Consider the following 15,792-nt stretch of genomic DNA (forward strand, 5'->3'; position numbering starts at 1 on the left):
ACTACTATTATTTATTATTTGTTTTTATTTGCTCATTTATTTATTTATTTCATTGTTGTGTGTGTGTGTGCGTGTGTGTGTGTGTGTGCGTGTGTGTGTGTGTGTGTGTGTGTGTGTGTGTGTGTTTGTGTGTATGTGTGAGAGCCTATACAGTGTCTGTTTAGGTAGCCCGCCTAGAATAGCTTTGCTAACTGCGGGCTACAAAAGCCTTTATTTCTTTCATTTTAAAAAATAAAGTCAATGTTGTTGTTTGATAATAAAAATTAACGGTAAAAAACTACGACGTTTCGAAGTCTGCATGACCTCATTATCAAGTAAAATGTTAAAACTGATGTAAAATTGTAGCTCAGAGATTATATACAAATAAAATGTGATAACTTCATTAGAATAATGAGCGTTCATTGTTATTGGTGTTTAGCATGTAAGATCGTGCAGTATATGTTTAAATAAATACTTTTGCATGTATTGAGTCAGACTGCGTGTTTAGCTTTGGTTTTTGTTCGCGAATGAATAACATTTCGTGAATTAGGCAGTCCATTTTCCCGCGGCATTTCTTAAGAACGGAAAACATTTCCTCTAGGCTAGTGGACGCTACACTGTGGGCTTCTTTCAGATGCTTGCCAATGACAGAGGCTTTATGTTCTTTATGTTCCGCTTTAATTAACCACCAGTGCGTTGTTTACACTTTTAAATGTGATTCGTGCGATGCGGATTATATCGGTTATACCACACGCCATCTTCATCAACGCATAGAAGAACATAAAGCCTCTGTCATTGGCAAGCATCTGAAAGAAGCCCACAGTGTAGTGTCCACTAGCCTAGAGGAAATGTTTTCCGTTCTCAAGAAATGCCGCGGGAAAATGGACTGCCTAATTCACGAAATGTTATTCATTCGCGAACAAAAACCAAAGCTAAACACGCAGTCTGACTCAATACGTGCAAAAGTATTTATTTAAACATATACTGCACGATCTTACATGCTAAACACCAATAACAATGAACGCTCATTATTCTAATGAAGTTATCACATTTTATTTGTATATAATCTCTGAGCTACAATTTTACATCAGTTTTAACATTTTACTTGATAATGAGGTCATGCAGACTTCGAAACGTCGTAGTTTTTTACCGTTAATTTTTATTATCAAATGTACTTCTAAACATTCTCTGATTAGAATGTTGTTGTTGTTGTTTAAAAAATAGTCATAATCAAGAAACTATATATATAAACATATCAAAGGACTATTTACCTAAAAAACTAACAATTAAAAAAGTTTGATCATTTAAAAAATAAAACCTAATCTTTGAAGAACAGGAGTGGCATGTGCAACCTTTAAATACTAAATTTTTTGTGCATTTCTGGAACCCTGTTATTGACCACTTTCATAAATGGCTGCCGGATTAATATTCTTTTGTTTAAATTTAAATTAGCCTTTCTGGCCTCGCTTCAGATAATGTATTCTTTTGAATTTTGTACTGGAGTACGAGGCCAGAAAAGCTAATTTAAATTTAAACAAAAGAATATTAATCTGGCAGCCATTTGAAAGTGGTCTATAGACTTGACATATTTGGCAGAGTTTGGAAAATTATTCCAGTAATGTGAAACCCCATATGAAAATGAATCATGTTAAAAAACTTAGTATTGTATGGAACTTGTTCAAGATTATAACCACTATCCCTTAAATTATGTTGTTTTCTTGGCCTTTGAGGGAGATGCATTGGCCCAATGGTTGGTGTGCTAGACTCTGGGTTGAGGGGTCTGGGTTCTAGAGCTTGCTGGGCCAATGTGTTGTGTTCTTGGGCAAAAAGCTTTACTCTTGCAGTGCTTCTCTCCATGCAAGAGTAGAAATGGGTACCAGTAAATTAATTAAGGGGGGGGAGCCTGATAAAATGCTCGGAGGGTAACTGTGATGGACTAGCATCTCATCCAGGGGGGAGTAGTTACACTTCTAGTTGCTTCATGCTATGGTAACCAGGATAAGCTTTGGCTTGGATGATGGCACTGTGAGAGAAAAGAGTCACTAGGAGTACAGTCTTTTTGGTGTACAAGTCTGTCAATGGTCTCCTTCCATCATATGTTTCTGATCTACTGAAGATCAAGTTATCATCAAGATCTTTACATTCTAGCTCTATGGACTATCTTGTGCAACCTGTGTCAAAGACAAAGACCTACGGGGACAGAGCTTTTTCTGTGTGCGCACCTAAGTTGTGGAACAGCATTCCTTTTTCAATTTCTAAATCAAGCTCCGTAACTATTTTTAAAAAGAATATCAAGACTTTTCTCTTTTCAAAATTTGTAACTAGTGATACTCTTCTGTTTGATTGAATTTTGTTTATATGCATTAGGTTATTTTATTATTTTATAGAATTGTAAAGTGCCACGAGAAGCTTTTGATGTGTGCGCTATATAAATATTATTACTATTATTATTATTATTATGAAAAGGCCTTTTTTTTTCTTTTCTCTTTCTTTTAAAAAATTGCTTGCAAAATCTCAAGAATTTGTTAATTTTAAAAAGTTTCTTCAACTCTCTTTACATCTGATCTGATCTAAATACTGAACTGACCTATGGCATCTACTTGTTTTATATGATAAAAAAGCAAAATGCTGTTAGATTATATTGACTGATCACAAGTAAGAACCAATCAGAATGGTGCATAATTTACTGTATTAAATAATCGATAAATTATTGCAAAATGACTCATTAATAATGAGTAAAGGTAGGTAAAGCCTACACGTGAGCCATGTGGCTCGTCAGGCAGGCGCTTAACTCCGGTTTCCGTAACATGAAGCGACTTGGGGTATTTCTATCCCCCTTGGATGGGATGCTAATCCATCGCAGGGTTACCCCCAGCATTCAATTTGCCGGTACCCATTTAATACACCTGGGTGGAGAGAGGCCCTGGGAGAGTAAACTGTCTTGCTTAAGAACACAACACACTGTCCCCGGCTGGGCTCGAACCTGGACCACTTGATCCGGAGTCAAGCGCACCAACCATAAGGCCACTGCGCCTCCAATTAATGATGAGTACTGTCGACTAAAATGGGTCTCTTTTCTCTCTTTCGGTGCAGCTGGTTACATCATCGCTCAAAGAAAAGTTCCACAGTTTGTTGTTCCAGACCTGACAGACTTTGAGGTAACATTTGAAGTTAACCTTAACCTTTAACTCGCATGGGTGACCCAAGACAGAGTTTCTCCCAACAATATGAATACAATACCAAGCTGACAAGTGATGAGAATAAAGAAAAACATCAACTAGGAGATTATTTGTTGATCCAAATTCTCAAAACTTACATCATGAGGATTACTAATCGTTAGGTTGTACGTTCGACTCCTATTTTGACTACCTTAGTTCATTTTCTCTGAGTATGCCTGTGTCATTTACTTAATAACATCTTGTTTCATCATAAGAATTCTTGGGAAGAGAGTAGGGGAATTAAATTGTTTAATCTTGGACCACTAAATTGGAATAAACGTTAAGACTACAAAGAGGGAATATAAGATAGTAAAAACACGCAAACTTTCTACAGCGCGGGAAAACACGGGTAACGATTGCATAGTCACTTAGTTGTTGTCGTGATTGTCACTTTTTTCGCCCTCCTCTTTCGGAGATTTCAATAACTTTTTGCCACAAGCGGCTGCCGACGTAGCCGGAAAAGGGGCCGTAAGGCGAAAGCCAAGCAGGATAACATGCTCGCAGGCTAATCAGATAGCAATACGGAGTGGCGGTGGAACGCTAGCAACGCCTACATGCCTCCTTCGTCTTTTCTTCCTTCTCTTCTCCTCGCTGCTGCCTTCCTTACCCGCCACGTTGATAATGGCTCGATCTGTGCGGGAAGACTGTGTACCGTTGATTCTTTTCGAGAAAAGTAGAATCTAAAGGTTTCGCCGCGAAAGTAGATAAACAACCGCACCTATCCCGTCCTTTGAAGCAAGCCCGCATGGCTGCTAACCACTTCTTTTCTCAAAGCATCATTAGTTCATACCGGGATTGTTCTTCTCTTGCAACACTCTTTTCCTGGATAAATACGGAAGATAATCATTTTTAAAGGAAAAAAGACGTTACGAAATTGCAGCTATGATGACTCACTGACGAGTTCTTTGTAGCTCTGACTGGTGGAGCATCGGGGTGCCGTTGGAAATCCCAAGTTCTTGGTTTCATTCCTCGTCGATTTTCTCCCAGCCTACTAGCAGGCGCTGCAAGATGCGTGTTTGTCTGCCGGGGATCTGGCACTAATGGACAACTATTTACCAAAGTGAAGGTGGCTAATGGTAAATATCCACCTCCTGCCATCGACACTAAGGTGAATGGTAGTGTTAGTATATACTAAAACAGTGATGATTTTAACACATTTACTCCTGCAACGGTTACAGGGTTTTCTGGCAGAAATTAAGCGCGAGTCGCTCGGGGGTGAGTAACGAAGGATATTCCGAGTTTGAGTTACCAATGAGTGCGCGCCTTCAACGCTATCTACTGTTTTAGAATATACTAATTAACAACTATTCACCAAAGTGGAGGTGGTTAGTGGTGGATATTTACCGAGCCGCGAAGCGGCGAGGTAAATATCCACCGCTAACCACCGACACTGAGGTGAATAGTTGTTTTAGTATACACTAAAACAGTGAGATAATATACACTGCTTCGTCGTTAATTTGAGTGATTTCTTCGCTTGTCACGGATGCAAACTGGGACGCCATTTTTTCCCGAGTTGCTCGGAGGTAAATAGCAAAGGATATTCGGAGTTTGACTAGCCAATCAGAGCGCGCCTTAAACGCTATCCACTGTTTTAGTATATACCAATAATCATTATGACCCATCAAATATTTTTGCCCGCGCGCGATTGGTTTAAATGCACCACGTGACCGTATATTTCCCGGCTAAAACTTGGGGATATCCGAGAAGATCACCAAAGTGATATTCCGCAATTTTCAAACCTTACGTCCACAACAGTAAGTCATCGTCAAACCTTAATTTAAAACGAGAGAGCAGTTTGTGATTGATACAGAAGAAGGGACACATTTTGTTCATAAATTCGTTCCAGAGAGCACTGAGAAGGAAACATCCCAAGCTGCATACATCAAGCAGTTTGGAAACAGTTTTGTCACGCGCGTCGCAAAATATTTGAAGGATAATAAATAAATAAATAAATAAATAAATAGCCTCTATTTTGCGCGAAAATGTGCTCGTATATTCGTCTTTGGACATTATCTATTCCTCGAAATCCACGGTTTTACTCGAGCTTCGCTCGCAGAAAACTGTTCACGTCTTGGAACAGATAATGTCCGCAGACATATCTCAGTGCATATTTCCGCGCCAAATATTGCTTATTTATCAGTCCCAGACTCCTTTGTAAACCTCTCGCCGCGCCAGCTCGCGGCGGGGAAACGCTCCAGGTGACTCTGGAGGATTGCGTAAATACAACAAAGCAAATCTTACAAAAAATCGTTGGCTGCTTGCAGTTCTTCAATCTTCTGTTCAGTCTGAGCCATCCACTTTTGGTACTTTTGACCACAAGAAGTCTTTATCTACACGCAAAATAAATGAAACATTTCTTAGTGTTAGTCATAAGAAGAAATTTTGATACCCGAAAACGCGGGTACCAAGTCGCGATTTGTTTCAGTTTAGCATGTTATTGGTCGAGAGACTGGTGCGAGTTTTTAGCCCTATCACAGGGTGCAACGACCTTAAACTAATCCAATGCTGAATTGGTGACGACACTGAACAGAACAATGCTCTAATAGAGAAGTTTTTAATTCGCTGTCGATAAAAGAAAAAACAAAAGTATTCACAACGACCATTGAACAAAGGTTATCATTACCATTAGCAAATGACAAGTCAAAGTCAACAAAACAGCTGCAGTAGACTGGCGAAAGCGCGGGAAAAAACAGTTGACTGGCGAAAGCGCGGAAAAACGCGGCGACCAAGTCGCGCGAAAACGTGGGCGACCAAGTCATGATTGGTTTTAGTTTTTCATCTGATTGGTTAAAAAAGTGGCGCAAATTTTCTGGACCAATCACAGAGCGAAGTAAGTTAAGGCCTATGGAATCTCGGAATACTTCGACAATGAATTAAAAACTGTACCTCTAACATGAGCTTTTCCTCTTTCGAACACCATTCTGCTTCTTTCCTGCTTAGTTCTTCCAACAAATTATCAACCTGCAGTTGAAGTTCTGTTTCCTTAGTACGTAACAGTTCAGTTTCCTCCCGAAGTTCTTCATTTTCCAGTTTGAGCTTTTCAAGTTCAGCTGCAAGGTTTAAGTCTGACTGTCTGGCCTGTCAATAAAATGTACGCGTATTTCAAGCGACGAATAACTTTGTTTTCAGTGTAACTGCTCAGGTGATTAAAGAGATTCTCGCGATGTGATTGGTCGAGGATTGAGTCATTTCTTGTAATAATCATCCCGCGCGAGGTAATTGTAGCAAGGGTGTTGAATTTCAAAATGGCTGCCTTGCGATTTGTCAATGTTACCAATAAACGCGATAGAATTCAATTTAACTCCGAAGAGCAAAAAAGATGCTTCTTCCTTTGACATGACACTTTAAAAAAGAAAGATGCGAAGTTTTTGCTGTTCAAATTCAATTACCTTGTTAAATTCTAGAGGAAATTAAATTCTAGAGGAAAACCACCTCCTGGTTAGCTCAATGGATAGAGCGCTGGATTGTTGTGCGGGAGGTCGAGGGTTCGAGCCCCGGCCGGACCAACACTCAAGGTCTTAAAATAACTGAGAAGAATTTGCTACCTTACTATAAAATCAAGAAATGGTTAGATATTCTAGTCTTCTCGGATAGGGACGAATAAATGGAGGTCCCGTCTCCTGCAGGGTTGGGGTAGGAGACGTTGATTTCCGACACACGAGATTACTGCGTGATGGATGTCCTCCCCTGGGGTGGGATGGGTGGGAAGGTGAGATCGATAGACTGAAGCGGCTGCCAGAGGCGCCTGATATGCTGACGTCTGTTCTCAACCTTACACTGCACCCGTAATTCAGCCTCTGGGCTGCAAGTGGTCAGATATAAACTATATTCATATTCATATTCACATTGGCTGCTTATTTCCACAGGGGGCCCAGACAAGCGACGAGTCTGGTTGTTTATTCGAAATATAAAGGAATGTATGGGAGAATATTGAAGAGTCTTATTATCGTAAACTTATATCATGAAATGTCTGAGTTAAAGCTCAAAATAAATGTAAACCTACCTCACTTGCTGTGCGTTGTTGTTTCTGTGGCTCTAAATGGCAAATTTGAGCGATTTGGTGGGTTTCTCATAACGTATAGTAACAGTTGACGCAAAACCCACCAAATCGCTCAAATTCGCCATTTAGAGCCACAGAAACGACAATACACAGCAAGTGAGGTAGGTTTACATTTATTTTGAGCTTTAACTCAGACATTTCATGATTTAAGTTTACGATAATAAGACTCTTCAATATTCTCCCATACGTTCCTTTATATTTTGAATAAACAACCAGACTCGTCGCTTGTCTGGGCCCCCTGTGCTTATTTCGATACGAGTAATCATGACCATCTGCAAGATTCACAAATATTAGTCACAACACACCTACCTGGTTTTCTAACTCTTTCTTCAGTTCCTCGAGCTCGGCTCTGTGAAGTTCTTTTAACGAGGCAATAATTTCTTGTAACTCTTTAATTCCTGCATTGCCCTCTTGGCGCTTGTTTGGAGGTGCCGTATCCGAAAAAGTCGCTTTCTCTCTGTGGTAATCAGAGAGACCTGGTGATCCTGTAGAAGCATCGGCTTTCTCAAGTACTCTCTCTTTTCAACCTAACTCACTCATCTCATGACATGTCGTCCTTGCATTCGTGCAGTCTTAATATTTCATGTAAAACAAACTGCCTCAGTCGAGTGCAAAACTCGATTTCGACTTGACTCTTGTAGGTTTATTATTATTTGTCTTCAGTTAATTAAGAGAAATCAATTAATAAAAGAGAGTTACAGAATGAAAACACTATAAGAGGAAACCCATGCTTTTCACTACTTTTCCATCTTGAGATACTAATCTGCTAGACCTACGCCAGGGTATTGCTTGATTTTTGAAAAAATACAAAGTTTTCACCACCCACAATATTCTCAATATGGATGACACTTAATTGTTTAGACGGACTGATCTGACCAAGGTGACATCAATTGAAAACGAGTCCTCTCTTCCAAGCTTTATCCCTCAACACCGCACTTACATTTTGTCAATTCTTTAGCCGTTCAGAGGTGTAAGATTGACATCCAAGTTACAAGGAGTCCTCGGCAGTAAGGTTTTCCGAAAACGAGGTACCATCTACAAGAGACAGTTATGCTCTATGTAAGGTATGGATCATTACATATTACATTGCGATCAACTTCATCACAATGAAATTTATCAAAAGCATCTCGACTAGTTAAATCAGGAGCTGAGACCATAAGCGTATATATCGGAAACCTTTCATTATGTACCAAGATCAAAGATGGACATCTAACTTCAAAGGGAGAAAAATATGAAATGACTATCTCAAATTGTGAAACTCGACTCACTGATAAAGAAATAACGAAGATAAAGGCAAAAATAAACTTTTAATACCTTACGAAACGTGTTCTTCCATAACAGACCCAACAATAAATCTTCCGATACACAAACTAAATCATCACTTATAGCAATGATCAACATTTTCTTGGCCCCCATATCATTTGATTCCGGCATCGCCATGTTCTTTGTGAGACGGAGAAAGTCGACACCAAATGGTCTTTATAAGGATCAGTGTTAAGCAACAAGCTTAAAAAGAATTAGACATAAACGTACATTTGTCATCTTCCACTTTTCAGAATGTTACCTTTTCAAGTCCGTTTCACTCTTTTACTCATTTTAGCGATTCCTCAGTGAAAGGTCCCATAATCACTAGGCTGGAGGTGAGGTGGTAAAATTTTCAGACACCTATATCATTAGACCTAAAGCAGAAACAAGGAATTGAGAGATCAAAACAACTTGGGCTTGAGGCAAAGACAGAATTGAATAAAAAAAAAATAACAGACACCAAAATTAGAGAAAAGCGTAAAATTAGGTAACCGCTCTTTTGATATTTACCCGTCATACTACAGCAAGCCTCATATGATCCCCATCATGCAATTTTTCAAAATCTTTGGTGAAACTAAGAGAGGACTAATAATACTCACTAAAAATTCAAATTTCCTCCACTTTGTTTTAAGTTTACCTCAAAATAACTTGAATCTCAGTTGGTCTCTTGACCAAACTTCGTAAAATCATTACAAAATAGAAACTTCAAAATTCCTGAATCAGTGAGCGATATTTTAGCATCCAAACGAGTCTAAACTTGTTGACTCATTTTAATTTTGTGAAATACAATAGGAGTATTTCGTTACTTTTATCCAACTTTGTAGTTGTATCCTATCTCAAAAAAAAGACTTACCTCCTCTATATTGCTTAGGGAAACCATTCTCAGCCACCGACGATTTTTGCAACAGCATGAGCATCACAGATCACGTCTACACGAGAAGTGACAAAAAATCACCAACAGTGTTGGCAACAGCCAAACATTCTATCAAAGGGGGAAAAGCAGCCGCAGAATGCAGTGGAATCTCGAGCTGGATTGAGGTAAGCCACAGGGCTGCCGTGCATATTTTCTTTTAAGGAAAAATCGATTTCATCATTCCAGGGAACATTCAAGCTAGATATTTCTGTATCAAGCGTGGAAGGATAGAAGCTAATGAATCGTTAACTAATGCCATCTTCAGACGAGGCTTCCAATTAACAGTTTAACACTCTTACAGTGATCTTCAGAATGAAGGTGCAATAATAATAATAAGAAAGAAATAAATAAATGATTTAGCAATGGACATCCACTGGGTGGCTATTCTTGTCCACTGTTCCAGATCGAATTGGAATTTGGAATGTTGGTTTTTGCGGAGGGAGGAAAACCGGAGGACCCGGAGAAAAACCCTCGGAGAAAGGACGAGAACCAACAACAAACTCAACCCACATGAGACGCTAGGTCCGGGAATCGAACCCGGGCCACAGTGGTGGGAGGCGAGTGCTCTCACCACTGCGCCATCCCTGCTCCCCAAATGACCATTTCTGAGTGTGCAATAAAGTCGTAAGCACATATTACAGCTACCTTCTAGAAACTATAATTTCATATTTGGTCTTTTTGACATCTTTGAGCCTCTACTCGGCAATACCATTTAAAAAAGAGCACAACTTTCTCCAGCCAGAAAATTTTCACATTTCTTCTTTTTTTAAAGTTTATTACTCCCTCTAGAGTGTGTGAAGGAACTGTGCATCCAAGTTTCGACCCATTGACGGCATCCTATGCAGTACTATCAGGTTAGATAATTTCTCTGCCTCTATGCAAATGATTATCTTACCCACGTTTTAGGCCCTTGATGTCTACGGTCAGTTAGGGCTTGAAATTAGAGAACCAAGCAAAATGAGCAGCAGCTCTCTCATGAAATAAAAATGATACAGGTGCAAGGAGCGATATGACATTCTTTTTGCTCCACGGGGAACTTTACTGATCAAGCATAACCTAATCATGACGAAAAACTTTAGGAAAGTGTCGAAAGATGTTACTTGTCACTTATGGGTGTCTAGAGAATAACGAAAAATTTTTCATGTTCTGAGTGTGGGTGATGGCCATGGATCACATCAGATAGAAACATTTCCATCACGATTCCTGCTCTCAGAGGCACCCAAAAACTACTAGGCAGTCGATATTTATTTTATGTACTAGATGATTGATTGGCGCAGGAAGGCCAAGAAAGGTACATAGTATGAGTTTCAAAGTTTTAAATCGCACCAATGAGGCCATTTTTATAATTGTTCGAAATTGTGGACCACAGGCACTGGGACAGCAGACCGATCTCCCAATCAGTACAATAACTCACTTTCAACCATTCATTTTCCTCCTCTTATCTCAAAAATTGTTTGCGAGGAGGACTGGGCTTATTTCAATGGATATTGCTACAGGAAAGTATCTTCCTGTGGTTCGTGGACCAACAGCGTAAGGTACATGCGCAACCCTGGGAGCTAATCTTCCCGGTATCCACAGTCAAGAAGAGAATTTTTATGTTCAAAGTCTGCTTGGTGGGAAGCATTCATGGCTCGGGCTCCTCGATGAAGGGAAGTTTGTGTGGAGCGATGGAACACCATATGACTTCCATTGTTGGGCGGAACACCAACCAAACAACTTTAATTTTAAACAACAACAAACATATGAAACATATGTGTGAACTGCGGTTATGAGACGTATATGAGAACGATCCTTCGCAGTAAAGCACTATTTGAGCAATAGTGAAAATCAGACCTGAAAAAAATTTCAGGCCTGTACGGTAGAGCGCTGCACTAGTATCGCAGAGGTCAGTGGTTCGAATCCCGTACAGGCCTGAAATTTTTTTCAGGTCTGATTTTCACTATTGCTCAAATAGTGCTTTACTGCGAAGGATCGTTCTCATATACGTCTCATAACCGCAGTTCACACATATGTTTCATATGTTTGTTGTTGTTTGATTCATCTACGGGTTTATGTCGAATTAATTTGATGGCCTGCTCCCAGTTGGCTTGTTAGCTCAATTGGTAGAGCGCTGCACTAGTATCGCAGAGGTCAGTGGTTCGAATCCCGTACAGGCCTGAAATTTTTTTCAGGTCTGATTTTCACTATTGCTCAAATAGTGCTTTACTGCGAAGGATCGTTCTCATATACAACTTTAATTTTACAATGAGGACTGTGTTCGTACGCTTGGTTTCCTTCAAGATCATCAATACAAATGGAATGATGTTATCCGCTGTGACTGTCACAGATTCACTTGTAGGAATGGTTAGACAACTTCAGGGCCAAACCTAATCTGGCAGTGGCGAAAAAAAAATCAACAACAGTTTTCAAATTTTTTTTTCTCCCTATACCATATTTCCTTCTAATTGATTAAAACAGTCAAAAAAGGAATTGTCAGTTGATCTTAGTAGTCCACGCCTTCGTTTTTCTTTACAGATGGGAAACTGCGGAGGAAATCGCACGGTAGGAATCGTGCCGTCTTTCAACTCTTTTTCTAGAGGTAAAGAAAGGACTCGCAAAAGGAGAAGTGTGACGCATCCTAAGAAAAAATCCCACGCGCTCTACGGTTAATGAAAAACGTACAGAGTTTCAAGAGGATGCCCCACAAAGTTCTGGAGAAACACATGTCTAGGTTATCTGCTCCGGTAGAGAAGGGTCATTTAAAAACAAAGAAAATAGCACATAAATCAAAAGATTGTCTTTCTTAACGCAACATCGTCCCGCTTTACTCGACCTCAAGAACATGCTGATGGGGAAATGGCACCCTATTGAAAACCAACGTTTTAAATCGCATCGCAGAGGAAATTTATCAAAATGTATCCTGGTCAGAACTAATCTCTGAAGGTAGAAGTATGAAATCACTTGCGGAATGGCAGGAGTCGTGCAGGCCCGTCAATACTTCTAGTCAGTTTAACTCGTGCGCGAACTAGTTTCACTAAAATTCCAAGCAAGCTATTCAGTCCTCAGAAAAAAGCTTAATAAATGCAGTTAACGACAAAAATATAATTTGAGCGAGTATCATAAGCTGGAGGAGCTAAAAATATATGAGGCGCGCTGGGTAAAATAGACAAATATTTCAAGAATCAAAATTTCCTGACATTTCAAGTTCTTTGTCATTATTCCTGGAATACTTTGGAAAAATATGACGAAAATTGATCAAATCTAAATACCCTATAAATTCGCTCACATTGGATGTATTCGTCTCAAAATCAAATGCGAGATTTTAGCTCATAAAGATTCGTTAACAACTCGCGCCATGCCAGATTATTTAGCCTCTTGAAACCGCAAACCAACGAGCCAATGGGACCTCCTGGCGTCGATGGCGATGGATCAAGATTTCCCCGGCAAAATGGGTTTTTCTTTCGATCGTTCAGTGAGATGAGGAGAAAGACACATTAATTACGCAGAAAAGTTCCAGCTATTAACGATCAACCCGAGAATTGTTGACAAAGACAACGATAGTAAAAATTTTTCTGTTGACGGTCATACTATTGAGAGAATGGGGGAAATACGGCTTTTAGCAGTTCAAATCGATGAAAAATTGAGTTTTACTAGTCATATCAGTGATCTATGCTCTAAGCCCAGTCAAAAAGTAGGGGTCCTAGTGCGGCTAAGCGGTTCAATGTCAGATCAAGCCTCATGCAGCTTGAATGATGTTGAGGGGGTACCTACGTAAGACGATGGGACATGAAGACGATAAGAAATATTAATTTACCGAAAAATTTCCATTACTGTATTGAACGAATTTTTTTTTTTTTCAATTTACAGACGAGCTGCTTAAATATATTATCTATGTCAGAGAAGCATAAAGGCAAAATGTATGGAATACCTTGCATAGTATTTATAGTCCCACTTTGTAGAGGTAATCGAATGATGCTAAGTGAAAGAAAGGATTAATATCACGCGTGTTTTCAAAAGTTACAGAAAATGCCCAAGTCTCTAACAACTACTCGTGAAATGTTTTAAACTCAAATTTTCCGTCAAGATGCGCTTAATGGTATAAGAATTAATATGCCATTGATCAATTGAATCTGAATCTTGAATTTTTCTATTTGTATCTCAGCTTGGATGAAATTCTATAAATGCATCTTTTAAGTGTTCTACTGCCTGGCGCGTCAAATTCAAGTCGTTTGGATGGATTTAAGACTGCTAAATTCATGATGTTGAAATGATTACAGATGTTAGCGCGGCAGAGATATCTAATACCTGTGACTTCTCATGGATTGTAACTACGTGAAAAATACACAGAGGGAAAATTATATAACGTTTTGCGTTCGACCACTTATACGGAAAGGACAACAGCTGCCATGTATCATGATATCTAAAGTGGACTAATCTTACACGTAAGCGAGAGGGGATGGCGCTACGCTCCCATTATGGAAAATGAAGTTTGCTGGTGCTGAGAATAGGTGTCTGACGGATCCTCATTTTACAGGTCTTCAATTCTGCCCCATCTAACCTACTGTCATCTAGTATGGCACTTCTGTAATGCATCGGATCGGAGAAAGCTTGAGCGGATTCAAGAGCGAGCACTTAGGGCGGCGTACAAAACTAGATCAGCGTCCTATCAAGAACTGCTAAGTCGCGCCAAACTACCGACGTTGTACAATCGGTGCCTACAAGACATTGCCACTTTGATGTTTAAAGTTAAGCACAGTCTCGTCCCCGAGAATATTTCTGACTCATTTAATATAAAGAACACTCAGTATAATTTACGGAACAGTGACTTCGAACTGCCATGATTCGAAACTGTAAGATTTGGTAGGAATTCTTTCAAATATATGGGACCTCTCATCTGGTCGAAGTTAGCAAGACACCTAAGAACGATAGAAACTCTAAATTCGTTCAAGAACATAAGAAAAGTCAACCTTTCAACTCTCGTTAAAATTAAAACTTAACTAAATAACTTTATAATCCTTTTAATTGGGTCTCCTGAAAAGAACTTGCCCTCTCTTACCCGACGCAAATGTCCGTCGATCACTCTACTTATCCATTGTGAAATCTCAACTGTCTTATGCCACCGTTGTCTGGTCACCGCATCACATATACTTAAAGCTTAAAATAGAACGCGTGCAGCGCAGAGCAACCAGATGGATATTAAAGGAAAGACTGCACGAATCCTCTTACAAAGAACGCTTAATTAAGTTGAATATGTTGCCTCTTTGTTATGACCGAGAGATCAAAGACTTAATATTTTTTTATAACTGTCTGTACGGAATATCGCCTATTGACGTTAACAACTTTGTTAATTTTGTTCCCCACAACCGCACAAGAAACTGTTTTAATCCGGAATTACTGCTGAAAACTCAGTCCTGTAAAACATCTTTATTTAAGGCCTCATATTTTAATAGAATTACAAAACTGTGGAATATTATGTGTAAAGTAGCTCCTCCGTCTTCCTTAGGTACTCTTTCATCCTTTAAGAACTTTGTCACTAATCACTATTTTAATTTATTAGCAAATGTTTTCGATATTGACCAACCGTGTACCTGGTCAGTGTTTATAGACTGTTCCTGCCATAGAACTCATTCGCACTGACTTAAAACTTTGTAATATTTATTTATTTTTTATTCTGTAGGGAGTTTCCTTGCATGGGTACTCACGTCCCGTTCGTTACTCCCTTTTGGCAATTTTTTTGTACGTGTAACTTCTCGTTTATTACTTTTGTAACTCAGTAGAATGCCAATAAATTTAGACATGCGCGTAAAAAAAAAAAAAAAAAAAAAAAAAAAAAAAAAATTAGCTACTGTAAATAACTATTATCTACGTATGTAAATGTATTTGACATTTAAATATTTTAGTGTCCTCCATTAGCTTATAGCTAAAAACATAGACACTTAAATAAAGTTTTTCATTCATTCATTCATTCATTCATTCAATGGACAAAATTCCCAAAGGCAAAGGAAAAGCCGCGGCAAAAACGAAAAAACCGGAAAATGTGCCGAAAAGCAAGAAACTGATCGACAGACAGCTTTCAAAATTACGATGTGGAAAGGGTGGTTCTTGCATGAATAAAAGGAAACCTCGTTCTTGACTTATGTATGATACATTCTGGTTAAACGGCGACCTCTTCGTTCGAAATTTGGACAGAATGGTACTCTTTTTTTTCTGCTTTTGGCCTGTTTTTTTCTTACTTTTTTTTATTTTACCTGAGGACTTTTTTCCATCGGCAAAGAATTTTCCATAAGCAAAGAGAAAACGAGCCCCAAGATGAAAGGTTGCCGCGAAAATTCCCCCAG

General features: G+C 39.1%; 2 protein-coding genes across 9 annotated transcripts in view; one reads left to right on the forward strand and one right to left on the reverse strand.

Moving 5' to 3' along the window:
• LOC111342345 (large ribosomal subunit protein mL41B) overlaps positions 1-15,792 on the forward strand; it is a 40,492-nt gene that overhangs the window by 1,089 nt on the left and 23,611 nt on the right. The window contains exons 3-8 of one of the 8 annotated variants that reach the window (XM_088756879.1): positions 3,073-3,137; positions 8,216-8,321; positions 8,814-8,897; positions 9,434-9,600; positions 10,248-10,329; positions 11,990-15,292. In XM_088756879.1, coding sequence (XP_088613005.1) covers positions 3,073-3,137; positions 8,216-8,320 — 170 coding nt within the window. In that variant the 3' untranslated portion in view covers position 8,321; positions 8,814-8,897; positions 9,434-9,600; positions 10,248-10,329; positions 11,990-15,292. The other 7 variants (XM_088756876.1, XM_088756883.1, XM_088756887.1 and 4 more) reach the window with 7 other exon arrangements.
• LOC111339684 (uncharacterized) lies at positions 3,471-7,986 on the reverse strand. Its single transcript, XM_088731694.1, has 5 exons — positions 7,983-7,986; positions 7,567-7,775; positions 6,084-6,275; positions 5,439-5,527; positions 3,471-4,019 (listed from the first exon to the last, which is right to left on the reverse strand). The coding sequence occupies exons 1-5, from the start codon at positions 7,984-7,986 to the stop codon at positions 3,977-3,979; spliced, it is 537 nt and encodes a 178-aa protein (XP_088587820.1). The 3' UTR covers positions 3,471-3,976.

Source organism: Stylophora pistillata, chromosome 1 (genome assembly GCF_964205215.1).
Source record: "Stylophora pistillata chromosome 1, jaStyPist1.2, whole genome shotgun sequence".
Classification (NCBI taxonomy): Eukaryota; Metazoa; Cnidaria; class Anthozoa; order Scleractinia; family Pocilloporidae; genus Stylophora; species Stylophora pistillata.